The sequence below is a fragment of the Leucoraja erinacea genome, chromosome 30, assembly GCF_028641065.1.
Source record: "Leucoraja erinacea ecotype New England chromosome 30, Leri_hhj_1, whole genome shotgun sequence".
In the NCBI taxonomy this organism is placed as follows: Eukaryota; Metazoa; Chordata; class Chondrichthyes; order Rajiformes; family Rajidae; genus Leucoraja; species Leucoraja erinaceus.
The window spans coordinates 5,818,708-5,846,431 of record NC_073406.1 but is presented as its reverse complement, the minus strand read 5'-3'; the positions used below and the strand labels follow the sequence as shown (position 1 = coordinate 5,846,431).

General features: G+C 46.1%; 1 protein-coding gene across 1 annotated transcript; it reads right to left on the bottom strand.

The window, feature by feature from the left end:
• Positions 1-11: 11 nt before the first annotated feature.
• On the bottom strand, positions 12-27,676 carry LOC129711564 (tumor necrosis factor receptor superfamily member 1B-like). Its single transcript, XM_055659267.1, has 8 exons — positions 27,471-27,676; positions 16,328-16,421; positions 10,287-10,415; positions 9,133-9,282; positions 7,311-7,404; positions 5,252-5,460; positions 3,016-3,144; positions 12-1,660 (listed from the first exon to the last, which is right to left on the bottom strand). The coding sequence occupies exons 1-8, from the start codon at positions 27,534-27,536 to the stop codon at positions 1,428-1,430; spliced, it is 1,104 nt and encodes a 367-aa protein (XP_055515242.1). The 5' UTR covers positions 27,537-27,676; the 3' UTR covers positions 12-1,427.
• Between the last annotated feature and the right edge of the window lie 48 nt (positions 27,677-27,724).

Genomic DNA, 27,724 nt, shown 5'->3' with positions numbered 1-27,724 from the left:
TTAGCGCCTACTAATGCGAAATAATTGACTCTTCCACAGTTTCTGGGGCAAAAGAGTATTTTTCAATTTTGTTTACAAATTGAACCCAGCTGAACAATGATAAGAATTTAAAGTAACAATTGTGGCCAGCTTTATTTGACTATTTCAAGAGAAAATGTACAAGTACAAAGGAAAGAAATTTCACCCGATCTCGACAATCAAAGCTTTTTTCACATTCCGAAAGAAAATCGTTCGGAAAAAAAAATCACAAGTTACTTCAGAAAACATTCTGGTTTGCCTTCACTCATTCTTGTCACCAGTTATCACGACAGCACCGTTCAGGATTACGCTCAGACATTCAGCAAAAGAAAACTCATGATTAAGCAGTTAAACATTTGCTGCCAGAAACAAGACATTTTTTTATTTGTGTGGGACAGCTCTAGTATTTTGTGTGTGTAAACCAGCATCTGCAGGTCATTCCGACACATTTTGTATTTGTGCACTCGTCCACTAGGGGGCGTTGACAACAATAGAATCACAACCATGTCTGTAGAAGGGTTTCGGGCCGAAACGTTGCCTATTTCCTTCGCTGCATAGATGCTGCTGCACCCGCTGAGTTTCTCCAGCATTTTTGTCTACCCCCGGATCTGTACACGCACATTTGGGCCATTGCTGCTTTGCACATTGATACAAGCCCCCCACTAGCCGTTAGAGGGTCAACACGCACATGTCAGGTGTATCATGTCTCATACTTTACATACAGTTCGATCAAAACATATTTCTCAAAGCTCCCCTGAAATCCAGTGTTCAAACGATCAGACACACAGCTGTAAAAGTCAGTCTGCGACATACAAAGAATGTCTGTAAAAGATGCTTTTAAAATCTAACTGTAGAGAAACAATTATAAAACAGCCTCGGTGGCTGGACACCCAAAGCCAGCAGCTCACCACCAAAATGTAGATGGTTCAGTACTGATACCAGAGGTTCAGCATGAGTACCAAGAGGGGGTCTCACTCACCGTGCCAAGATACTTTGTGTGTAACAGGGGAGGGGGACGCTCACAAGTGAACTGATGATGGGGGGCTCACAGCAGATACTGGGGCGGGCCACTGCAAGCAAAGTGCCGATCTCAGCACAAGAATCAAAGCGTACACGTCTAGTGACTGTGGAATGCAGAGGTGGCTCATCCCCAGTACCAGGATCTCACAGCCAGCAATAAATGTCACCGTCTGCATGAAGACCCATGTAGGCAGCTGCGGACGGTCCAACACGCAGACACACGCCCGAGATTCTTCATTCTTTACGTGGCGATGTTTACATTTAGTCTGATAAAATTAAGACCTTGGATTCTCCTTGCGCTCCACAATAATGAGATCAGCACTGCAAACCCAGATACCTCATCAGCTGCCATTGTCCACCAGTGGTTGTTCAGTCAGTGACCGTTGAACTTACTCCAGCTGTGTGTCCGCTGCAGCTTCTGGGTCGTGGAAAACCTTCCCCGACTCCTCCACTGGGAAGGTGTGGGTCTCTGCCGTACTCTGAGACTTCATTGACTCCTGCTGAGGGAAGTGAATGTGGGAGTCCACAGGTTTGGCAACGGGATCTTTTTGTTCGGGGCTGACACAGTCGCCAGTTTCCACTCCGACGTACACAGTGCGTGGGCTCATGATGTAGATGGAACCTGACGTTCAAACAGAAAAACAGATCAGATCTGGTTAGAACAGACGAGGGAGAGGGGGAGCTCACTTTGATTCTGGAGATCCATTCCCAACAGAAACATTTATCATACAACTTCCATGCTTTGGACAAAAGCAATGTTTGAGGCATTTAGATCTTCACGAACAGGCTGGGACTAGAGGGAGTAAACTACCAGTAAAGTGCTGAAGAAGCTCAGCTGGTCAGGCAGCATTTGTGGAGGGAATGGACAGAGGGCATTTTGGGTCAGGTCCCTTCTTCAAACTAGAGGGAATAGAGGAATGTGGACCATATGTGTTCACCCGACGCTGGAGTGCCTTCTTGCCGGCAAGAGGGCCTGAAGCATCGGGCTGCCTTAGCGGTGACTGCGGAGGCCTCAATAGGCCCGACTATGGGTGAACAGGGGATGGGACTGGACTTTGCTGCCTTCCCTCACAGTGGGAACCATTGTGGGGGGGATGTTTTTACGCTTATTGTTCAATTCTTTAATATTGTGTCTTATCTTTATTCATGTGCTGCAATGGCAAGTCAAATTCCACTACACCACTGGTGTATGTGATAATAAATGTCCTTTGTAATTGTAATTTGTAATTGTAATGTCCACACAGGTGAAGATTAGTTTGGATTTGCATCATGGTTTTTTACAGATTGAGTGGGCCTTTGCTGCAGTGCTTTAAATTCTATGTAAGAGGTGATGAATGCAACTGGAATTGAAGTTGTGAAGAGATATTCCAGATGGGAAAGAAGAAGTCAAATCCATGTTAGAAGTAAGAAGCGAGTGATGGCGGAGAAAATGTATTGTGTCAGGATTTGATGAGCAGGCAAGGTTGAAGAATGGGGAAAGGGTGGGGAGGCGAGAGTTGAGGGTTACTCTTCAATAAAAAGAGATGAGGTGAAGAGGGAAAAGGAATTTAGAAGGATGAGAGCGGATCTTATAGAAAATTATGAAGGGATTGGACAGGCTAGATGCAGGAAACATGTTCCCGATGTTGGGAGAGTCCAGAACCTGGGGTCACAGTTTAAGAATAAGGGGGAGGACATTTAGAACGGAGATTTGGAAAAACTTTTTCACGCAGAGAGTTGTGAATTTGTGGAATTCTCTGCCTCAGAAGGCATTGGAGGCCGATTCACTGGATGCATTCAAAAGAGAGTTAGATAGAGCTCTTAGGGCGAGTGGGATCAAGGGGTATGTGGGGAGAAGGCAGGAACGGGGTACTGATTGTGGATGATCAGCCATGATCACATTGAATGGTGGTGCTGGCACGAAGGGTCGAATGGCCTATTCCTGCACTTGTTGTCTATGTATCTATGAAATGACCGATGTGGCTGCGATATCCTCACCTTTAGTTCTGTTGGATAAGAGTAGACTTTTGAAATAGTCCTTGCGGCTGAACAGTAAACTGGAGACGACCAGAATCAGTAGGAAGGCCAGGACCAATCCAACTATCAACAGTAGGTTGACTACCTGTTCTGTAACAAACCAAACAACTAAAATCAGATCAAAGCGCATGGGAGCTGGACAGAAACTGAGAGAAAGACTTACAGGGGGTGCAAAAGGCATTGACAGAGGTTGGAGTATATAATAGAAACATAGAACATAGAAATTAGGTGCAGTAGTAGGCCATTCGGCCCTTCGAGCCTGCACCGCCATTCAATATGATCATGGCTGATCATCCAACTCAGTATCCCGTACCTGTTCGGTTCCAGAGATTCACCACTCTCTGTGTGAAAAAAGTTTTTCTCATCTCGGTTTTAAAGGATTTCCCTCTTATCCTTAAGCTGTGACCCCTTGTCCTGGACTTCCCTAACATCGGGAACAATCTTCCTGCATCTAGCCTGTCCAACCCCTTAAGAATTTTGTAAGTTTCTATAAGATCCCCTCTCAGTCTCCTAAATTCTAGAGAGTATAAAACAAGTCTATCCAGTCTTTCTTCATAAAACAGTCCTGAAATCCCAGGAATCAGTCTGGCGAACCTTCTCTGCACTCCCTCCATGGCAAGAATGTCCTTCCTCAGATTTGGAGACCAAAACTGTACGCATTACTCCAGGTGTGGTCTCACCAAAACCCTGTACAACTGCAGTAGAACCTCCCTGCTCCTATACTCTAATGACAGAGATAGGCAGATGGAACAGACATAAACGGCGGGTGCAGAGAGCGAAAGGGAGCACGTGTAAGAGACAGTCGGAGAAATGTGTGAGGGAGAGACACAGGCCCAGGAGTGGCAGAGGAGGTGAGTTCGAAACTGCGAAAGGCAAAGCACACAAGTGAAAGGCAGAATGAGAAAGGGACCGGTGACAAGTCAAGTCAAGTCGAGTTTATTCGTCACAGACACATACGAGATGTGCAGAGAAATGAAAAGTGGCGATGCTCGCGGACTTTGTGCAAAAAGACAAACAAACAAACAACCAACCAACCAAACCGCAAACAGAATGGAATACAGAATCGCATATTCTTTTACATGTTAAATATTGTGGGCGGAAAGAAAAAGGGGAAAAAAACCCCCCAGCAATTTAAAATGAGAGGCAGAGTGAGGTACAAGTGGCCGGATGCAGATTGACACAGTTGGAGAACAAGTGTACAAGACAGGAATGGGAAGAGACAGAGGGAAAGGGAGAAAGTAAAAAAAAAAACAGAGAGAGCGATAAAAACAGGAAAATAGAGAGACAATAACAAATGGACCGTCAGATAAGTCAGTCACACCCGTCTCAAGAGCCCATTTACGAGTCAGTTTCAGAATGCATTTCGTTGTCTCTGTACTGTACACTGACAATGACAATTAAAATTGAATCTGAATCTGAGTTTGCACTGTACTGAGTCCTCTCCTCTGCCAAATGTCATGATTGTCTGAGTCTCACACCTTCGCCCCTTATCTTTCAGCTTCCGTCAATCAAACGTCATGCAAGCCCCAGTATTTATTCACTTTGAACCTTATTTCAAGCTTCTATTTTGGTTATTCAGGAATGCTTGGTTTGAGGGAGTTTTTACTTGAATCTTCCTTTGCGAACTGTGAAGGTTTATTCAGAATATTGATTGTTTTTTTGCCGATCCGGTCTTTTTCAATCTCCTTTTGCACCTTTGCTGCCGCCTGATCGAACTCTTCTTGCTGTAACTCTGGAGGAAGATTTCACGTTGATCCTGGAATGTACGCTACCTCTGTGTCTCTCTGCATCTCTCCCGAGGCCAGCATGTCCTTTATCTCAACTCCTTATCTTTTTGACATTGGCTGACTGCAAACAGGCCGACAAGGAATTAGAATTGGCTTCAATATGTGAGTATGTGTCTAAATACACACACACTGAACCTTTTTATAGACACACTGAACTCTTGTTTACAGTGTACTATGTTTACATATTCTGTTGCGCTGCTGTAAGTAAGAATTTCATTGTTCTATCTGGGACATGTGGCAATAAAACACTCTTGACTCTTGACAGTTCCCCAGTGACACGAACTAGAATAGTCAGCAGACAGAATAAGCAGTGGGGGAAAGGGGTCGAGGAATGCATTTGAGGGAGGGGGTTGCAGGTTAGTCAAGGGGAATAACATTCCAGTTCAGGGAGAAGTCCTAAATCGACTTACTGTTTCCTTTGGGAGCAGTGACTGCAATGGACAACGTTGTCAGGTGACCTGGCCTTGGGGTGGTGGAATGGGGGTAGGGCCTGGCTGGTGAGGAGGTGGATGCGTTGGACCGGTTGGTGCTGGGCCGGAGGACGTTGGTTATCGAGCTGACAGTTTTGTCACACTCAGCATCTTCGGTTGCTGTACCTTCTTTTAACAACCTGGCACATCTTAGGAAAGAATAGACAAAGAGAAAAGTCATGGATGGCAAATGGAATTGTGATGTGAACCCAACCCTTACACATCAAGACATCTTTCCCTCTCAGCCCCAAACTCCTGTCGTCTCCCCGTAACTTTTGACGCACTTACTAATCAAGAACCTGTCAATCTCCGCTTTAAAGATACCCAATGATTTGGCCTCCACAGCCGCCTGTGGCAATGAATTCCACAGATACACCCTCCGCCCTCCGACTAGAGAAATTCCTCCTTATCTCCTTCCTAATGGTACGTGACCATATTCTGAGACTGTGCCCTCTGGTCCTAGACTCTCCCACTAGTGGAAACATCCTCTCCACATCCACTCTGTCCAAGCCTTTCACTATTCTGTAGGTTTCAATGAGATCCCCCTCATCCATCTAAACTCCAGCGCATACAGGCCCAGAGACGTCGAATGCCCAACATACGTTAATAGAAACATAGAAACATAGAAATTAGGTGCAGGAGTAGGCCATTCGGCCCTTCGAGCCTGCACCGCCATTCAATATGATCATGGCTGATCATCCAACTCAGTATCCCGTACCTGCCTTCTCTCCATACCCCCTGATCCCCTTAGCCACAAGGGCCACATCTAACTCCCTCTTAAATGTAGCCAATGAACTGGCCTCAACTACCCTCTGTGGCAGAGAGTTCCAGAGATTCACCACTCTGTGTGAAAAAAGTTCTTCTCATCTCGGTTTTAAAGGATTTCCCCCTTATACTTAAGCTGTGACCCCTTGTCCTGGACTTCCCTAACATCGGGAACAATCTTCCTGCATCTAGCCTGTCCAACCCCTTAAGAATTTTGTAGGTTTCTATAAGATCCCCTCTCAATCTCCTAAATTCTAGAGAGTATAAACCAAGTCTATCCAGTCTTTCTTCATAAGACAGTCCTGACGTCCCAGGAATCAGTCTAATCCTGCTTTCATTCTCATAAGCCTCCTCTAGACCCTCTCCACTGCTGGTAAATCCCTTCTCAAAATATGGGGCCCAAAACTGCTCACAAAACTCCAAACATGGTCTGACCAGTGCCTTAAAGCCTCAGCATTACATCCCTGCTTTTATATTCTCGTTCTCTCCAAATGAATATCAACGTTGCGTTTGATGTTGACGCTAAAACACCCAGAACCTGGAGAAGTGCTGAGGTGATGATTTGACTAAGTGGGCTGCACAACTCTGTCTGACCCATGGAAAGGTCAACAATGATGTGGTTGCTGGCATTTTCACACCCCCATGCACAGACCAGCCGCAGTATTATGCATTGTGTGCCTCCACCCTCTACTATGGTTCTTCTCCAAAACAGAGCACATTTACATGGTAGACAAAAATGCTGGAGAAACTCAGCGGGTGAGGCAGCATCTATGGAGCAAAGGACATAGGCAACGTTTCGGGCCGAGACCCTGTCACCACATGAACTGAGCCACAGCAAACTCCCAGCATAATGTGTTATTTTCTCCTCCTCGGCCCTCATCACCATGAGCTGAGATCTCAAGTGGAATCAGGGGACTAATCCAATGAGTCATTCGGGGGTAGACACAAAATGCTGGTGTAACTCAGCGGGCGAGGCAGCATCTCTGGTGACAAGGAATGGGTGGCGTGTCTGGTCGAGATCCTTCTTCAGACGGATGTCAGGGGAGGGGGCGGGACAAAGGTAGAGACAGTAAGACTAGCGGGAGAACTGGGAAGGGGAAGGGGATGGAGAGAGAAAGCAAGGGCTTTCTGAAGTTAGAGAAGTCAATGTTCATACCGCTGGGGTGTTAAACTGCCCAGTTATTCGGGCTACTGACCCGTACTACTCGAGGGACTATCATTAACTCGTACTCACTTGGTATGCGGCCGGCACTTGGTGGAAAGAGACTTCAATTCAGAGAACGTGTCTGGACGGCAGGACTCGCAGACGTTGTCTGTTGTGGAATTTCCTGGTGATAAAAGATGAAAGCCGATTATCGCATTCGCTGCTTGAAACAAATGAGTTCAGTTAACATTAAACTCAACCAAAAAATCTGCACTAAAACTGCTGGTAAAAAGAGCTGAAAAACCAATGTTTTTCCCTTTAAGTAAAGGGCCCCTCCCACTTAGGAGACCTAAACAGCGACCTCTGGTGACCTTGCTCACCACCCAAAAAAAAAAAAAAATCAAGGTCAAAGTCAATAGACTCGGTTTGCACTCGCTGGAATTTAGAAGATTGAGGGGGGATCCTATAGAAACCTACAAAATTCTTAAGGGGTTGGACAGGCTAGATGCAGGAAGATTGTTCCCGGTGTTGGGGGAAGTCCAGAACAAGGGGTCACAGTTTAAGGATAAGGGGGAAGTCTTTTAGGACCAAGATGAGAAAAACATTTTTCACACAGAGAGTGGTGGATCTCTGGAATTCTCTGCCACAGAAGGTAGTTGAGGCCAGTTCAATGGCTATATTTAAGAGGGAGTTAGATGTGGCCCTTGTGGCTAAATGGATCAGGGGGTATGGAGAGAAGGCAGGTACAGGATACCGAGTTGGATGATCAGCCATGATCATATTGAATGGCTGTGCAGTGAAGGGCCGAATGGCCTACTCCTACACCCATTTTCTATGTTTCTATAAGGTGACCTGCAACCTCCTACCACCTCCCACGCATATGTTGAAAACCTTCCTCGACTATGAAGAAAACCGGCTTCGACTAGACCTGCGACAAAAAAAATGATCGATTTTTAAAACGGCAACCTATTTCTAGTCGAGGCCGGTTTTAATCATGATGAAAAAAAATAGCAGCAACCTAGATGAAGTCTCGACCACGCGGAAACCACTTTCGACCATCAGGGAGAGTGACCAAAACCTCCGGTAACCTCATGGAAACCTTGGGTAGCAGGCAAGGTCACTAGAGGTTGCTGTTTAGGTCTCCGAAGTGGGACTGGGGCTCAAGGGAATGTCTGGCAGGGTGGGCAATGGGAGAATTTAAGTGAGTATGACGTGTAAGATTGTTAGTAGAATAAATCAAGCAACAAAAAGATGGAATGAGAGAGGTGAGACTGGGAATAGCAGAATGATTATCAACCCGCTACTCGTGAATTGGTAGTAAAAATAATAAAATAAATTGCGGAAATTAATCCCATGTCCAGAAATCTGAATACCAGTGACAGAAGACGGATGCGTTCTTGCTTCAGCTTGAACTGATATAAATATTTCACAAATATTCAATAATTCTGTACAGTGCATCAAGGGTTATCTGACAGGGACATTTTGTCCACCAGACCACTGACCCAGAACATCAGTGTCACCACATGAACTGAACCAGGACATCAATGTCCCCCACAGGGGCTGACCCAGGACATAACTATCCACCACATGCACTGATCCAAGTAAGTAAGTGTACACCACGTTGAACTGATCCAGGACACTCCGCCACAGGGTCTGGCCCAGGATATCAGTGTCTCCACGTTCTAACATCAGCCCAAGTCAACAAGTGTGTCCAGTTCTATTCTCTCCCAGGAATAAAGAACCCAAGATATTGGTTCGGTCTGAGTTTATATCGTGGATGGAGAGTCAGAAACCTTTTATGTCATCATCTACCAATAACGTCCCAATAGAGCACGAACAACCCAGTTTTTCACCGGAATTCCCTCCCCATTGGGTGTGCGCTCCACACACTGGGACCAAGTCTTTTACTCACCTGCTTGAACCAGGAATTTTCCTGCCTCACAACTGCTGTGTTTAACACATTGCAGGCAGGAGTTAAGGGTCTTAGTTTTGCAGAACATTCCAGGTTTGCACTCGCAGATCTGTCTTGTCCTTGGGGAGCAGCTTTGAACTTGTCGTAGAGCTAAACATGGGAAGACATCAGGGAAATAATAACAGGTTAATCACATTTGTGGAACGATGAGACACGATACGATAGGACTTTATTTATCCCAGGTGAGAGCATGGCCAGGGTGGTGTGGACATTAGTCGCTGGCTGCCTTTTTGAATCATTGTCTCTTATAGATCCCGTCTGTGGTGTAAAAGTCAATACCCATGATGGACCAGGCAGCAATTTGCGTAAACTCCTTCGTTGCTGGGAATTTGAGTTGCCAAACCAGGCCGTGATGCAACCACTCTACCAGTACACTCTGATCCCAAACCAATGACAAGTACAGAGAGCCTGGCCAACTCTTCTAACCAAAGACCCTATAGCGGAGCAAGATAGACCACTCCTGCTAAATGCAATGGGCTGACGTGTAGTACGTAACGGAGCGGAACGTGGGCCTTTTTTTCATCCATTTCAGTAACCGGACCCGACCCGACTCGCAGTGTAATCAACGTTGCGGGGGAACTGTTTGTGTTAATAAATTAAAATTCTGAAAATGAGAAGATTTTTACCAAATAACTTTCATTTTTACGAGGATGCTTCCGTCTCCGCACTAGTATCCTACGGGATCTTTGGTGCGGAGACGGAAGCCGGTTACGGAAATGGGGCCGAAAATTACCCATGAATCTGCCCATGACGGTACTACGTCTTTTTCGTCGAGTGGCCCATCTTGCTCGCTGCAGGATCTTTGCTTCTAACCCCAACCTGAGTTATTGAGGCAATTTGAAGACCCTATTACATTAAAGTTAAATCTCTGGATATTCTAGTCTGCAAGTTAAGTACCATGCAAGAGGCAGGGGGCAGTGGTGAACGGGAATTCATAGTTAGTAACGTAGGCGGGTTGCAAAATTTAGGTTAAGATTCTTTTAAACTGATGATTTCCCCGTAACATTATCAGCTTATCAGTTGTCATTGCACTTCTGCTGAATTTGATTCACTGGGTTTAAACTGTCATGTGGTCATAAATTTAACAAACTTACGATCTCCGCATGTCCCAACGCAGAGAGTGCAGTCGAATGAATCGTTCCACTCCTCCTGGTATCTGCTGCGTGGACAGGGTTTACAGACAGTGTCACGTTCAGAAGTGCAAGATAGTTTTCGATGTTCTCCTGAAATCAAGATCACCAAAAAATATATTACTTTACAGTCTGTGTGAGGACGAGACGAAATCCAATTAGATTTTGGAAATCAGGCCTGGAAAATGACAGCACAAGCGTTCACAAACAGACAAATTCTAGTGAGGAAAGGAAGGACATCTTTACAACAGCGCAGTTGGCGGCAACACAGACTGACCCAGGGCAGTGTCTGTGTGGAGTTTCCACGTTCTCTCTGAGACTACATGGGTTTCCACCGTGTGCTCCGGTTGCTTCCCATATCCCGAAGACACGCGGTTTTGTAGGTTAATTGACTTCTATAAAACTGCCCCTGGTGTGTAGGGAGTGGACACGACAGGGGGATAACATGGAACTATACCCTCCCAGATTGGCAAACCCAACAAGATGATCATCCCCTTCTTATTTCCCTGCTCCACTCATAAAGCCTCAATGGATGCTCCCTCCAGGCCTGGTTACCAATCATTTTTCTTACTCCCTATATTCACTCCGCAGAACCTCATCCCCTTTCTCTACCTCTGTTATTTGTGTCAAAATGCATAACCACCTCTGGCTGCTCACCCTTCCCCTGGAGTATATTCTGCACCCGCTTAGAGACATCCTCGACCCATCAGAGAGCCATCAGAGAGCCAACACGTTATCGGGGAGTCACAGAATCTCCTGTCTGTCTGTCCCCTATCACTATGGCCCCATATGACTATACGCTACTCCCCTGAGCCACAGAGCCACAGACTTGGTTGCTGTTGAACAGTCCTCTCCCTCTCCCCCACAACAGTATACAAAAAGGAATACATGTTTTTGAGGAGAAAGTTCACAGGGAATTCCTGCACTCTCTGTCCCCTCCTTGTGATTACCCACCTTGTAACAATCTGAAATGCTCGGCCTGAGAAAGTGGTGGAACAGGACTTAATATTATCTTTAAAAGGAACAGGCCCAACACAGGGTCAAGGTTGTGTATCTCCATCTGCCACAGGCAATGATGGTCCAGTTTTATACTGCAACCATAGAATCTGTCCTCACCTTCTCCATCATGGTCTGGTTTGGCTCAGCCACCAAGCACGACATCCGGAGGCTGCAGGTTGTTGGCTGCAACCTTCCCTCCCTCTACATTGATGCACTGTGCAAGGGCCAGGAAGCGAGTGGGTAAGATCATCTCAGACCCCTCTCACCCTGGCCACAAACTCTGAAGCACTTCCCTCCGGGAGGCGACTCCGGACTGTCGAAGCCGCCACAGCCAGATATAATAACAGCTTTCTTTCCACGAGCCAAAAGTCTGTAGCCTCCTTTAGCTCTGGTATTTTATTTTATTTTTCACATGTTTAAATGACAATGTTTTATTTTTAATTGTCTACTGTATTTCATGTTGTTATCCCTGCGAGCAAAGCACCAAGACAAATTCCTTGTATGTATACATACTTGGCTGTTAAAATGTATTCAATTCAATATCTATAGGAGAAGCATGATGGAGCGAGTGCTATTGGATAGTTCTTTCAAAGTGGACTGAAGAGCTATCTTCACTGTGTATCGTTTTACCATTCTATCCTCACCACTCGTATTCCAGGAAATCACCCAGTATTGCTCTGAATCATTGTTACTGAATTTATAAAGGACATTGTTTCTGTTTTAATTGTATTCAGATCGTCTTCTGGGAACCTCGAGATGTGGTATGAGGTCCACTTACTGATATTCTACTAACACAGTACATTCACTCCAGCTTTGACTGCTGCTCCCTGCACATTGACCTCATTGCACCAACTGTTGATGGTTGGAGATTAATAATGAAAATAAGATAGTGATGGAGTGAGCATGCGTGGGAGTTTGCATCACGATTGCCGACTCCAATCTGCCCAGTCAGAAAGAAATATCAGATAACAATTGAGAGAAAGACAATGAGAATTTGATGCAATCTACACGCCTGTCCACTTCGTAAAACTCTAAACCATTTAGCCGAAAGCATAGAGTTGGTCGCTGATGTCACACAAAAGCACCGTGTGCAATCATTTCCAATACTCCACAGTCAGCCTATAAATGAGACAGCTGAGGGCTGTGGTACTTGATCGAGATACATATATTATTATTCGGGGCAGAGAAGGGGAAACAGCTTTATTCAAAGCAGATCAACAAATGAGCCAGAGGCCACAGTGGAAATTACAACAGAATAAATGAGATCAGATAGTGGAAAACTAAACTTCACCAAAAAATGAGATTGTGTATAAAATAATGAGAGTGATAGAGTCTGAAGACGGGTCGAGACCCGAAACGTCACCTATTCCTTCGCTCCATAGATGCTGCCTCTCACGCTGAATTTCTCCAGCATTTTTGATTACCAGGGTGATAGATCTGGTCTTTTACCCAGGCGAATCAAAAAAAAGAGACAAGTATTTAAGATATGAGGAGCGAGATTTAATACAATCCTGAGGGACAACTTTTTCATTCAGAGGGTGGTGGGGGGTACATGAAATGAGTTGGCTCAGGAGGTGGTTGAGGCAGATACTATAACATCATTTTAAAGATGTTTGAACAGGTGCATGGATATGAAGGATTTATCGGGAAATGGGCCAAATGGGACTAGTTTAGATGGGGTATCTTGGTCGCCATTGGACAAGTTGGGCCAAGGTTGTTTCTGTGCTGTTTGACTCTATGGCTGATAAACATTTCAAAATAATTTACCCAGCAAAGTGATGGCCACAAATTCTAAGTGCTGTATGGAGCTTTTCTCTGGATTAAACCATGCCTTGTTCTAGTTCTAGAACCATTCTTGTTCTAATGTGTCTGATAGAATAGTGTAGAAGGCACGTTACTCTGCACCTAGCTTGTGTGTGTGCGTGTGTATGTGCAGCGTGCATGTGTGTGTCAGGGAGTTTTATTCTTACTCAGAGCTGGTGCTGCCGTTGATAGATTGCTTTTCAGTCACGGCACAAGCTGCTGCCTCCCTGAGGAATGCAACGTTCACCCAAACTATTTCCTACTGTGTCGGATGCTGCAGTCAGGTCATATTGCAGGAAATGACATTATCCAAATCAGGTGGACAAAATAGGTGGACAAAAATGCTGGAGAAACTCAGCGGGTGAGGCAGCATCTATGGAGCGAAGGAATAGGTGACATTTCGGGTCTTGACCCTTCTTCAGACTGATGTGGGGGTGGTGGGGGCAGGAAGAAGAAAGGAAGAGGCTGAGACAGTGGGCTGTGGGAGAGCTGGGAAGGGGAGGGGAAGGAGGGAGAAAGCAAGGACTACCTGAAATTGGAGAAGTCAATGTTCATACCTCTGGGGTGTAAACTACCCAAGCAAAATATGAAGTGCTGCTCCTCCAATTTGCGGTGGGATTCACTCTGGCCATGGAGGAGGCCCAGGACAGAAGGGTCGGATACGGAATGGGAGGGGGAGTTGAAGTGCTGAGCCACCGGGAGATCGGGTTGGTTAATGCGGACTGTGCGGAGGTGTTGTTATTACCCAATCATGAGCACTCGAGGGGCACGGAATCACAGCGTTAAAGGAGAACGTTTGTCCCATCAAATTCACACCAGTTCCATGTAAAAGCAATACAGCACTCCAGTGAATTATTATCTATTGAATGCTATAAATTCATCTGCCTCCACACCTACACCCAACAGGGTGTAATCTGGACATAAAGAGAGGACACCAGGAACTGCAGATGCTGGAATCTTGAGCAAAACACAAAGTGCTGGAGTAACTCGGCGGGTCAGGCAGAATCTGTGGAGGGAAAGGACTGGTAACGTTTCGGGTCAGGACCCTTCGTCAGATCACAGATGCTGCCTGACCCGCTGAATTACTCTGGTACTTTGTGTTTAGCTGAAGAGTAGACAAGCTTTGGCAAGTTGAGTTTGATGGATGTCGAGAAGGGATGAAGCCTTTGTGTGTTGGGGGGGTGAGGACAAGCAAAAATCCCTTCTCTCTCTTCGAATCGGTGTCTTTAAAAATGTGCCTGCTGGCCTGGCACTTTATTCTATCAGAATTCAGGTTTTTAAATCTATGAGTCACGCCAGATATGAGTCAGAGATCAAATACAGCCCGACCAGGAAATGGTTACGGTGCTCTTTCATTCTATGACAAAAGGATGTTGAGGCTCTGAGCAGAAGCACAAGTGGAGGGGGGTGCTTTGAATTAATTTTATTAGAAACAATTGAACAGGAATAAGGCGATCAACATGACTGTTATACAATTATTCTTCAGCTTCATTTTTAACATTGAAACCTAAATTTTTTTTTAAAGAAAAAAAGAAAAAAGAGAAAAAAGGAGAGAATGAAGAAAAAGGTAAAATAAAAGAAAGAAAAGGACAGACCCGTAAACTACCAAAGATGCGCAAGAGGAAAGAAAAGAAATAAGAAAAAAGATGGCGATATATCTTTCCCGTGATTGATTGTTGAACGGCCAGCTGTATTCACTGTCCTTAAATGTATCCGACCCACCACATAAAATACAGCCATAGAAAATCACAACACTTACAGCACAGGAGTAGTCCATTCTGTCCATCAAGTAGGTGCAGGCTGTATATCTTTTACTATTCATGAGTTATACAATGGAATGATCTCAGTCTCTGCCTAAACACTTCTTGTGCGGAAACTCCCCCACCCTAGTTCTCAGACTAGTTTCATTGACCCTCTGATTCATTTTACTGATTGCTTGCCTCCTTGTCACGTTCCCCTCAGTTAACAATGTACCATACTACATTTCCTTACCCTCGTCTGCTTTGATCTGTCATTTTCACACCTTCCCCTTCCATATCTCTAGACTCCCTCTCTCCTGACTTTCAGTCTGAAGTTCATAAGCAATTGGAGCAGAATTAGGCCATTCGGCCCATCAAGTCTATTCTGCCATTCAATTTTGGTTGATCTATCTCTCCCTCATTAACCCCATTCTCCTGCCTTCTCTCTATAACCCCTGACACCGTATTAGTCCAGAATCTATCTATCTCTGCATTTAAAATATCCATCGACTTGGCCTCCACAGCCTTCTGCGGGAGAAGTGTCTCGACCTGAAACGTCACCCATTCCTTCTCTCCAGAGATGTTGCCTGTCCCGCTGAGTTACTCCAGCATTTTGTGTCAATATTTGAACGGACTGACTTGCCAGCTAAACTTCAACCCCATTGGAATCACTGTCAGACAGACCAGGGAAAAATGGCAGATTTCCTTTCCTGAGGAAACTATTTAGTGGATTCATGGTCCCATTACTGAAAGCAGCTATTAATTCCAAATGTATCGAATTATTTAAATTTAAATTCCCCAAACTCTTATCACCGACTCCATGACCCACAGCTTGGATATTATCCCAGTGTGGAAATATGCGATGGATTGGTAGATAAGACACCACACAAGTAGCCAGTGCTCTGGGGTAGTCATCTACAGACACAAGTTCATATCCCACCATGGCAAATGGGGACTTTAAACTCGCGGAAATTCAGATAAATCTGGAATGATAAAACTAGTGTCAAGACAGTAGTCATATGGGTTTGTTGTAAACACATACTTTGTCTTCCAATATAAGGCAGGTAAGGAAATCTGCCATCCTCATCCTCGCCCATTTATGACCCATCAATTTGTTTAACACTTCAGAGCATCTTCATTTCATGGGCGTATAAGGACGGACAACGTGGCTAATATTTATAGGGATACAAAATAGCCTGCAAATTAATTAAAAATAATAACTTTGCCTCTGTGCTGAGTTAGCACATGTGTGATGGGATTGTGCAGAGGGAGGTTTTCCCCAGCAGTTTAGTTGCTGACATCAATCTCGTGCTTCACGCACTGCACTGGATGAATCAGTTACTGGGCACAAACCTCGTTCAATTACGCGGATGAGAGTTAGTATTGATATAAGCAAGCCAGTGCCTGTGACACAGAAGAGTCGTGCGTTACATGCGTTTGATCAGAGTGAAGGATGATGTTTACCTGGTGGACAAAGGGAGCAGCAACGTTTTGCTTCTGAGTTGTAGAATTCATTCTCCTTACATTTATTATCAATCTGCTGCCAACGATTCGAGCTCTGAAAAGAGAGAGAGAGAGAGAGAGAGAGAGAGAGAGAGAGATACTGTTACTGTCATTCAGGAATTTCCCATTGACAGGAATAAAGATACTGCTTTTCAAACCATGAATGATACCATCTATTTATTCCTAAATCTATTCAGTGACCAAAGGCCAGGGGGGGGGGGGGGGGGGGGGGGGGGGGGGGTGCATGTTTAAAGGGGAAAGGGAGGAGAGGAGGGGGGGGAAGGGGGGGGGGGGGGGGGGGGGGGGGGGGGGGGGGGGGGGGGTGAAGGAAGGGCAGAGTGGAAAGGAAGAACAAGGTGGAGAGGAAGGAGCAAGAAGGAACACTGCGTGGCCATTAATGCCACCCCATGGGGTCTTCTTCTTCACAGCCCCGTACGATGCGCAAAACAAAATATACTTTCCATCTCATTTGTTGCTTTTGAAAAGAGTCCAGTGGAAAATGTCTCATTTGGAAACTAAATGAAATGAGCTGAAGAATAGAGAGTTTGTAATACTTATTACAGTTTCACCCTTGGCTGTTTCTCATCACAATATGCCCCTCACATATATATTGTATGCAAATTGCAGACAGGAAGATTTTCCATCAAGTTATAGATCATGTACTTCATTAAAACTAAACAAAAGTTGTCAATACTCAGTCAGGTTTCAGCTGAAACAGGTGCGAGACAACAGTATGAATTGGCTGCTGATAGGGGGCAGTGTAGAGCGAGGGAAGTTACATCCCAGGCGGGTCTCCTCTGATTTGAAGTAACCCACGGAGATAATAAAAAGATGTACACAGTATCTAACCATAGCTTCTCCTACTGTGGGGAGCTGGACACCAGCATCTTGAGAAGAACAGACGTTGTACTGCTCAGCCAAGCCACATATTGTCATTAATGAGATCTGCCTGCTTCACAGTTTCATATCTTTTGCAATTTCAGTTCTAATCTCTCTGTGCAGATGAGGGACTCTCCCCCAATTTCAAACTGTCTCACTCAGGCCGCATGTTGTCCAGCAAGAACACGATGTTGTGCACAGACATTGTGGGCTGAAGGGCCTGTTCCTGTGCCATCCCGGTCTATGTTCCATTATACTTGCTGGACAGTCACAGTAACATGAAGTATAGATGATGCAGGAAACTAATGGGGATGTAGAAGTAAGGATAACACCAGGGAAGAGGTTAATGAAGGGGCTGATGTTAAAATCGTTAAAGCCCAAAGGAACCAACGAAGACTGCAAGGCAAATTGCATCTGAAATTCGCTCAGTGTAAGCAGGCAAGCAAAGAGGAATGGTTGATGTGTGTTTTTGCTACCTCTGGGGTTCCAAAGGCTCGGCATTAGATCACTTGCATTTTTCACATATACTAATGATTTAGATTTAGATGTCCAGGGAATAATGAAGAGATTTGCAGCGGTTGTAATAATTGGGTGAATGTAGAGAAGGGTTGAGGCCGACGTCTGTGTGAAGTGGGGCAAGTGTAAAGGGGGCTGCCCCACTGTACGAGCTAATTCAAGAGGTCTCCCGAGTTTAACCCTGTGGTAAGCACGTGGAATGTACGTTGCGGGTACGTCGGGATGTCTCTTAGCGGCTCGTAACGCTAACGGCGGGTACTCGGGAAACGCGGTAAGCTCGGGAAGACTCGTGAAGATTTTTCAACACGTTGACAAATGTCCACGAGAGCCCCGAGTACCTACGAGCGGATATTACCGTAATTCTCCGAGTTCGAATCAGGCGAAACTCGGGAGAACTCTTGAATGAACTCATACAGTGGGACAATCCCATAACATTGAGGATGGAGGTGAAGTTGGGAGTAAGTGTGAAGTTGGCCTCAGCCTTTCACTGTACCTCAGTACACGTGACAATAAACTAAACTGAATTGATCTGAACTGAGGTGGAGTGGGCATGAGAATGATGCTGGGATAATATGAACGGCAGAGGCAACATCAGGTGTAATGATTTGTGGTGAAGGTGTAGCGGATGGTGAGGGCGATGTGAAAAGTGATATTCATTTGGAGCTGAAGGTTGGCCGAGGGTGAGGGTTTGCAGGTGGGCGAGGATAATGCTGTTGTGTGTATGTGGGTGTTGGGTGTTGGTTGTTGGGTGTTGGGTGTTGGGCGATTGGGTGATTGGGCTGAGGTGTATCACAAGAGGTTGGGTCGTGATGTTGAGAAGGGGGTTAGTGCAATGAGGGGTGAGGGTGAGCTTGGCAGTTAAGTGTGAGCAGTCTGGAGTGAGGCTGGTATCTGCCCATGGGGTGAACGCAATACCGATTCAGATTCAGATTCAATTTTAATTGTCATTGTCAGTGTACAGTACAGAGACAACGAAATGCATTTAGCATCTCCCTTGAAGAGCGACATAGATGCGTTGGGCAATTTTCACCACCCTCTGCAGTGCCTTCCGGTCGGAGACAGAGCAGTTGCCATACCATACTGTGATGCAGTTGGTAAGGATGCTCTCGATGGTGCAGCGGTAGAAGTTCACCAGGATCTGAGGAGACAGATGGACCTTCTTCAGTCTCCTCAGGAAGAAGAGATGCTGATGAGCCTTGGGGAATAGCATTGGGGAAGGGGATTTGGGGAGGGGTTTCCTGTCTGGGACATTAAAGGCCTTGGTAAGGCCAAGATACTGGCCTACTGGGAATGAGGGCGGCGTGTGCCTGGGATAGCGGGTAGTGTCCATCTGGGATTGAGGTTGGAGTCCGTCTGGGATCTAGGGTGGTGTCGGTCTAGGATCGAGGGAGGTCCCTGCAGTGTGGGAATCCAGGGCTGGGATACATTGAAACGATCTGTGGTTCCTGCCCGAGAGATGATGGGGCCAAGTGCCATTCATACCGTGATGGTGCCTGGAGAAGAATCGGTATCACTCTAGTTCCCTGTTGACTACCCTCTGCAGTGTGAGCCACAGATTGAAACCCAAGCATCAGCACTCCGAGCCCCCAAGATTCACAGCCATGGCACTCGTTCCAAACACCAGGAGAGGGGACCTCTCAATTCCACTAAATGAAATTGATTTTTAAATATTTTCCTCGTTGCTTCAACACGATCCCTCCCAGTTTGCAGACAAATGAGCCCAACACCCCACACGTCAAGACACAACTTACACTCTATCCTTGACTCAGGGTGAGGATCCACTCCTTACACATCCCCAGGGTCTCCCCTCCACACACACACACACACACAGTTGCTGCTTGGATGTTCACCCAGGGACAGTCTCGTATTACCGATGGTTCATTACAGAAATTGTAAAATACAGCCCGATGCCAAGTCCAGCCTTAAATAATCACCATAATGTCTTGCGTGACAGAGCATGTTACAGTTTGCATGTTAGTGCAGTGCGTTCCACAGCAGTGGCTTTGTCTGCTCTTGACTCATTCACCAATGTTTGAGAGGCCCTTGTTCCATTTGCACACCTGGTTGTTATGTAGATGTGATACCAGAGTTTCAAGGTCAGCTTAATGTCACATGTACCAATTAAGGTACAGTGAAATTTGAGTAACCATACAGCCATAGTAAGTGAAAAGCAACATCAAATAAAAGTTAACATAAACATCCCACCGCAGCGGCTCCCCGCATTCCTCACTGTGATGGAAGGTAATAAAGTCCAATCTTCTCCCTCTTTAGTCTACTGTAGTCGGGGCTGTTGAACGGTCTGCAGTTGGTTGAAACTCTCTGCGGCTTGGAGCTCCCGAATCGGTCTCTAACCAGGGACTGCGGGCTCCACGATGTTAAAGTCCACAGGCCAGCGGTTGGAGCTCCCCACAGTCGATCCCCGGCAGAGGGATCGCAAGCTTCACGATGGTAAGTCCACGCCGCGCCCGCAGTTATAGCGCCGGGGCAGTCTCCAGGAAAGGCCGCGCCACTGCATGATGTTAGGCCGCAGCGGGGACGGAGATACGATACGTGGAAAAAAAAATCACGTCTCCGTCGAGGTAAGAGATTGAAAAAAGTTTCCCCCCCACCCCCCACATCAAACAATCCAAGTAACACTAAAACATACACTTTAACACGTACTTAAAATAATAAAAACAGAAGAAAGGACAGACAGACTGTGGGCGAGGCAGCCACTTGCTACCTCAACATTATAAGCAAACCCAGAATTACTGGGTGGGAATCAAGACTGTTTTTTTTTTTTTTTTAAACCTGTAACTTTTCCAAAAGAATCCTCTCTCGAGCCATCCTGCAGGACAAATCCAGGCGGACAATTCAGTGTGCTGGGGGAGTGCAGCATTGTCAGCACACAGAGCTTTCTTCTGGTTGCGAATATGGACCAAGATCCCATGTGCTCCTTCAGGTTATAGAGGCATACAGCACGGAAACAGTCACTTTGGCTCAAATCCTCTATGCCGATCAAGATGCCCCATTTAATCTAGTCCTTTTTGCTTGTGTAGGAAGGAACTGCAAATGCAGGTTTACACCCTAAGATAGAGGCTGGAGTAACTCAGCTGTCAGGCAGTATGGATAGACCCTTCTTCAGACGGCCTATGTTCGGCCCACATCCCTCTGAACCTTTCCTATCCATGTACTTGTACCAGATCAGATAATAAACCCAACGAGGCTGTTAACATGGTTGCCAATCTTAAAAGGGAACAGTGCCTACAGACTTTCTCGTCCCGATCCCCAGCCAGACATTCCTTGCCTCCAGTCTGCTAAATATTGAGAAATAAACACTGAAAATGCTGCAAACATTCAACAGGCCAGGCTGCATATGTGAAAAGAGTAACGAACTTGACATTTCAGTCACATACTCATCAGCTGTTGCCTGGGCCACTAAATATTTCCAACATTTTCTGCTTTTATTAAAGATCTTCAACATTTGTAGTTTTTTGATTTACACCTGTTGAATATCAAGAGCAACTTTAAAGATTGTGCACTGTTCTGCTTAGCTTATTGTCACGTGTACCGAGATACAGAAAAGCTGTTGTTGCCTGCTATCTAGTCAGTGGAGAGACAATACATGATTACAGTCGAGCCATCTACAGTGCATAGATACATGTTAAGGGAATAACGTTTAGTGCAAGGTAAAGCCAGCAAAGTCCGATCAATGATACTCCATTCATTTCTCGAATTGGAGATGAATAGGAGTGAACTCCCTGACTTGTGAATGAACATACGTCAGATATAAACTCACAATTCCGATTATCCTATCCGGCCAGATCAGTAGGTCATGCATGAAGAAATACAACCAAACCACAGCTGATTGCATCTCACCAGTAAAGACCCATTCAAAGAACTGCAGCATCACCCCCACCGTTTCCTCTCTTCATAAAGTGCATTCAGACTTCAGTACTTACCACATCGAACATCCCTCAGAACACTGTTTATCTTCCGCTCCAAGCATTCACAATGGTGTGATTGTATCACTGAGGGTAGGTGACAGGGAGGGGTGGGGGGGGGGGGGGGGGGGGGGGGGAGAAGAGGATTGTTGCGGATTTACTCCAGTTACAAAAAAGTGTTTCCTGTCATGATGAGGATGGCTTGTGCAACTAACAGCAAGTTGTTCCTCAATCAGCCCGTTGATGATTAGATTACTGAGAAAGATGAGGGCACTGTTTTTATGCCCTTTTAAGCTGGTAAACCTCCCCTTCAAACAGTGACAAGCAAAGGGTCAACAACGAGGGTACAATTTGGAAATCACCATTGCTGTTCAGGTCGGGTTGATGCTGGGTCGAAGTGTTACGCGAGGCATTTCACTCAGGTGTTCCTTGCACTGCCCTGACCCAGGGACAAGCAGCTGGCCTGTGATCCACAGTGTAAGGAGATCTACACGGAATGTCTATGGCGTGTGATTTATTCCACTTTCCATTGATGATGTCAGACCTACTCAATTTTGTCGGCATTTTCGGCTTTTATCTTATTTCAAATTTCCAGCATCTGCAGATTTTTCTAAATTAAACGTTTTCTTCAATTAAATAAAACATGCCCCTTTTTACAGTGACTACGTGACTGGGTGATGAGTCTCTTGCGTGCAATATCTGCTGCCCTTGCCCTCTGCTCAGAAAATGAATGATTCAGATTCAGAAAGGTCAATCATCTTGAAATTTCATTTGGTTGCATTTGAAAGTCTGATCTTGCACGTACTAACCACATGAATTACACGGCTCTTGCCCAACTCCTGCTCACCCCATACGGGACATCTAACAGTGAAGTATCGTCCCTTCTCCCTGCCAAGGAAATTCACCTCCACTCCCATGACTGCAGTCTGCATCCTGTTCCAGGCTAACGTTCGGCTAGCGTTTGAGGAACTATAAGCCGCTGCCAGCAAACACCAGGCAGTGTCCAACGATGCTTTCTCTATCATTGCCCGAGACTTCAACAAAGCTATCTTGAAGAAGGCACTGCCAAACCACCATCATCACATTCCCAGCAGCACCAGAGAATCACTCTCAGCCACTGCTACTCCAATGAGATATCCATTGCTTTAATGCTTGTGCATTTGGAAAAATTGGACCATCTGACAGTGCTGCTTCTTCCTGTTTGTAGGCAGCGGCTGTAGAGTCCAGCTCCAGTGAAGGGAATTATACAGAACAATGATGCTGCAACTTCTTGGAGTCGGTAGACTAGATGATGTTAAAGGACTCTGCACCCAACCTAAACCAGTGTGCATGGTTGTGACAAACTTCATAAGGAAATGTTCATAAGGACAGCTCCCTAACCAGAAGCCTTGGATGAACCAGTAATCTACAACCTACTGAGGACTAGATCTGCAGCGTTCAAGTCAATCCACCTGAAGTTATATATGAAGTCCAGATCCGATCTCCAGAAGGCCATCACTAATATAAGGAGACATTTTCATACTAAACTGGAGGCTCACACAGATATTTGGCAAATGTGGCAGGGTTTGCACGCCATCACTTCCTAACTAGTAGCTCAAGTGACAGTGATGCATTACATGAACACTTCCCATGCTCACTTTGAATGGGAGACGGGTACCTTCACAAGATCCGACAGGGTCTGACGGCATGTAAGATGCAAATCAACTCCAATTTGCCTACTGCCATCGCAGGTCAACATCCTGGAGACCACTATTGATCGCAAATATCATGTGTAATGTCAAACTCAGGGAAATGTCTCTGCTCCTCCCTATGCAACTAAACCTTGACTTGCTTATCAGTTAACCTCGATTAGTACAAATTGGCGACACTGCTTCCTTGCTAACCATCAACACTGTGACACCTCAGGGCTGTGTCCTCAATCTTCTACTCTCTCTATAAACGCGGCTGTAGAGCCAGATAAAGCTCCAAAGCCGATGAGATCACCACTGTTGGACAAATAACCAGTAACAGGAGAGAGGTCGATAATCCAGTTGAGTGGTGCAGAACAACAATCTTGCTCCCAATGTTAACAAAGAGCTGATTGTTGACTTTAGGGAGAGAAAGCCAAGGGATCATGCACCCGTCTTCATTTGCAGGATGGCAGCGTGGAAACAGGTCCTTTGGCCCACCGAGTCCAGGCCAGCCAGTGATCCCCACACACTAACACTATCCGACACATACTAGGGAAATTTTGCAATTATACTAAGCCAATTAACCTGTCGTTGGTGCGTGGGAGAAAACCGGAGACACCGGAGAAAACCCACGCAGGTCATGGGGAGAACGTACAAACTGTGTACAGACAGCTCCCGTAGTCAGGATCGATCCCAGGTCTCTCGGCTGTAAGGCAGCAACTCTACCGCTGCGCCACCGTGCTTCCCACCCTCCAGAAATGGAATTGTCACCATCCACCTCTGACCAACCCGGCTTATTGAAAACATCACAGCGAAAACTTACCGGTGCATCTACTTCCTCAGTCAGAAGCATAATCACAAAATACCACCTCAAACCTCTACAAGTGTATGATGGACTGGTTGCATTGTGGCCTGCTTCCGGTAACTCCCAACACCTGACAACAAAGAAAGCTGCAGAAAGTGGTGGTCCATTGCCCAGTCCATTACAGGGCGTTAACATTAACCTCCCGAACATTAAATGGACTTACAGGATACACTGCCTCCAGAAGACAGCTAATATCATCAAAGACCCACACCAGCCTGGCCAAGCCCTCTTCTCTTGTTAAAATCCAGCAGGTGGTACAGAAGCTTCTCCCTTCGAGAACAGATTCTTCCCATCAACTGACAGGTTCTTGAACCACCCAGCACTTTGCAACACTATGGCCGTTCTACATCAAGGATTCCCAACCTGGGGGGGGGGGGTAAATGCCGCCTCCCCAAGGGGTACATTTGTTGATTCTGGATTTGTACAGATTTTTTCTCATTGACTGACTGTGTTTGGTTCTGGTATACCCGGTATCTGTTCATCATTAGCTGTTCATAAATAAGAAATAAGTGAAATAACATTGTTATGTGTAATTAAAGTTGCCAGGACGGAAAAAGTTGGGAACCCCTGCTCTATATACTTGTGGGGGCGCTATCATGTTCAACTTTAGAGTAAACGGTCAATTATTGTATTGTAGGAACACAAAAATGCTGGAGAAACTCAGCGGGTGCAGCAGCATCCATCTATGGAGCGAAGGAAATAGGTAACGTTTCGGGCCGAAACCCTTCTTCAGTCTGAATTTTTGTGTACCTTCGATTTTCCAGCATCTGCAGTTCCTTCTTGAACACAATTATTGTATTGTGTTTTTGTTCAAGATTCCAGCTGCTGCAGTACCTTGTGTCTCCAGTATAGTTACCAAAGATCTTTGATAGTTACAGCGGTGGCGTTTGACGTCCACTGCTCCAGTTCAGATCCGGTGCATGCGACACACACAGACCCTTGCAACACGATCAACGCTTTCGGCCATTCCAAGAAAATTGAAACAGCGCAAGAGTCAGCAGCACTAAGAAATGTTCTGTTAATCAAGTCCAATAAAGGACAAAACCCCCCTGCCCGCAGTTCCCGGTCCATCTAAGACGCTTATACCCCACCCCCATCCAGTCAAGTCACAAACCCACGTTGCTTCTCTCTCTCTCTCTCTCACACACACACACACACACACACAGTCATCTTCAGTTTCAGGCAATTTGTGATTTTCTTCGCTAATGTTTTACGGGACAAGTTATTTCCCCCCACAAATATTTTAAATATTCAGCCGTCCTTCCTTCCAGCGGTAGAATTTCTCCTATTGCTTCCTTTAAAGTGTCATGCACATTTTTGTTTTCATTGAAACAATCGAACTTTAGATAGACACAAAACGCTGGAGTAACTCAGCATCACTGCGTGGAGGGAATGGGCGACGTATCGGGTCGAGACACCGTTAGTTCCATTATTCCCAATCACAAATAATCCCGAAGGATCCCGACGCGAAACATCGCCTATCTACTCCCCCCTGACCCTGCCCGCCCCGCTGAGTTACTCCAGCACTTTGTTAATCTCATCTCCATTCACTCCGGCAAAGCTCGACTTCGCAGTTTCAAGTCTCTCGCCGTTCATTATTAAGTGACCAATACTAACCCGCCGTGGCTGGCTGGGATGAGCCTCCAGACCAGAGGTGGTCACAAGATGCTGGAGTAACTCAGAGGGTCAGGCAGCATCCATGGAGAGAAGGAGCAGGCAACGTTTCGGGTCAGAACTCTCCTTCAAGACCAGAGATCAGGTCCCGTGAGCAAAAACACAAACTGCTGGGGAAACCCAGCGGGTCAGGCAGAAACTGTGGAGGGAATGGATAAGGCGGCGTTTCGAGAAATCGAGACCCTTCTTCATTTCCTACCCAGATATTGCCTGACTCGCCGAGTTCCTCAAGATTCTGCAGCTCCCCGAGACTGTCTTTTCTTCCCCCCGTGCTTTTTCATTAAGAGGTCTCGTTCTGGAGCAGTTTCAGAGAGAGTGGAGTGGAGTGGAGTGGAGTGGAGTGGAGTGGGGTGGAGAGAGGTTGCCTAGTTACCCGACTATCGGCGACTACTCAACCTCGCGCTGCTGTTGGATTTTACTCTGGGAAATCTCTCTCTCTCTCTCGCTCTCTCTTTCTCTACTCAATAAAGAAGGACAGACACAAAATGCTAGAGTAACTGAGCGGGACGGGCAGAGAAGGAATGGGCGGTACACACAAATAATGCTGGAGAAACTCAGCGGGTGCAGCAGCATCTATGGAGCGAAGGGAAATAGGCAACGTTTCGGGTCGAGACCATCTCTCCTTCTTCAGATCCGAGAACATCACCCATTCCTTCCTTCTCTCCAGAGATGCTGCCTGCTGCCTGTCTGACCCCATGATATACTCCAGCGTTTTAAGAAGGAACTGCAGATGCTGGAAAATCGAAGGTAGACAAAAAATGCTGGAGAAACTCAGCGGGTGCAGCAGCATCTATGGAGCGAGGGAAATAGGCAACGTTTCGGGACGAAACGTTGCCTATTTCCCTCGCTCCATAGATGCTGCTGCACCCGCTGAGTTTCTCCAGCATTTTTGATTTACTCCAGCATTCTGCGTCTATCTTCGGTGTAAACCAGCATCTGCAGTTCCTTCCCACACATCCCCGTCTTCTCAATTCCACCCCCGTCGAACAATTGAAGCAAACGGGCGGGGATGGTCTAGAGGGAATTCTGCTGACTATTCCTGCTTCTTTTATTTTGAACGCGTGGATAGATCTGAGTCGCTGGAGCGCCGACACGAAATTACTATTGTGTAGCGAGGAACTGCAGATGCTGGTTCACCCCCCCCACGAAGACAGTCAAAAAAATGCTGGAGTAACTCGGCGGGTCACGCAGCTAGCATCGCTGGAGAAAAGGAATAGCCTCCGAAATTACTATCCAGTATTTAAATCTTGAACGATGGTGGGCGCACATCCTACAAATGCAAACGTGGATTTAAATGCCCTTAGTCCGACTCCGAGTTACAATCCAACTTACAATACAATACAGTTGTATTCGTCACATTGCAAGTGAAATGAATTTCAGACTTCAGTCTGAAGAAGGGCTTCGGTCCGAAATTTTGCCTATTTCCTTCGCTCCATAGATGCTGCCGCACCCGCTGAGTTTCTCCAGCACTTTTTTTTGTCTACCTTCGATTTGCCCAGCATCTGCAGTTCCTTCTTAAACACACGTGAAGAATGAGACAAGAGCTAAAAGATAGGATTTATCACTATGGGACTTACCTCTCCGCATGCAGCCGTGGCCATCAACCAGAGCCACAACCCGGTGGCTAAACCCCAGCGACTCATCCTCGGATCCTCGCTGACCTGTCTCTGGGGACGTGCGGGAGGACACTGAGCTCAGAGGGACAGGAGCCTTTGAATTTTGCCGGTAAACTTTGGCCACGTGTGGCTCGGAATGGGTAGGAGGAGCCTTAGTGCTGACTGTTGCTGCTGTGTTAAAACAAGAGGCTGTAATTACTCAGCGGTTCAATGCA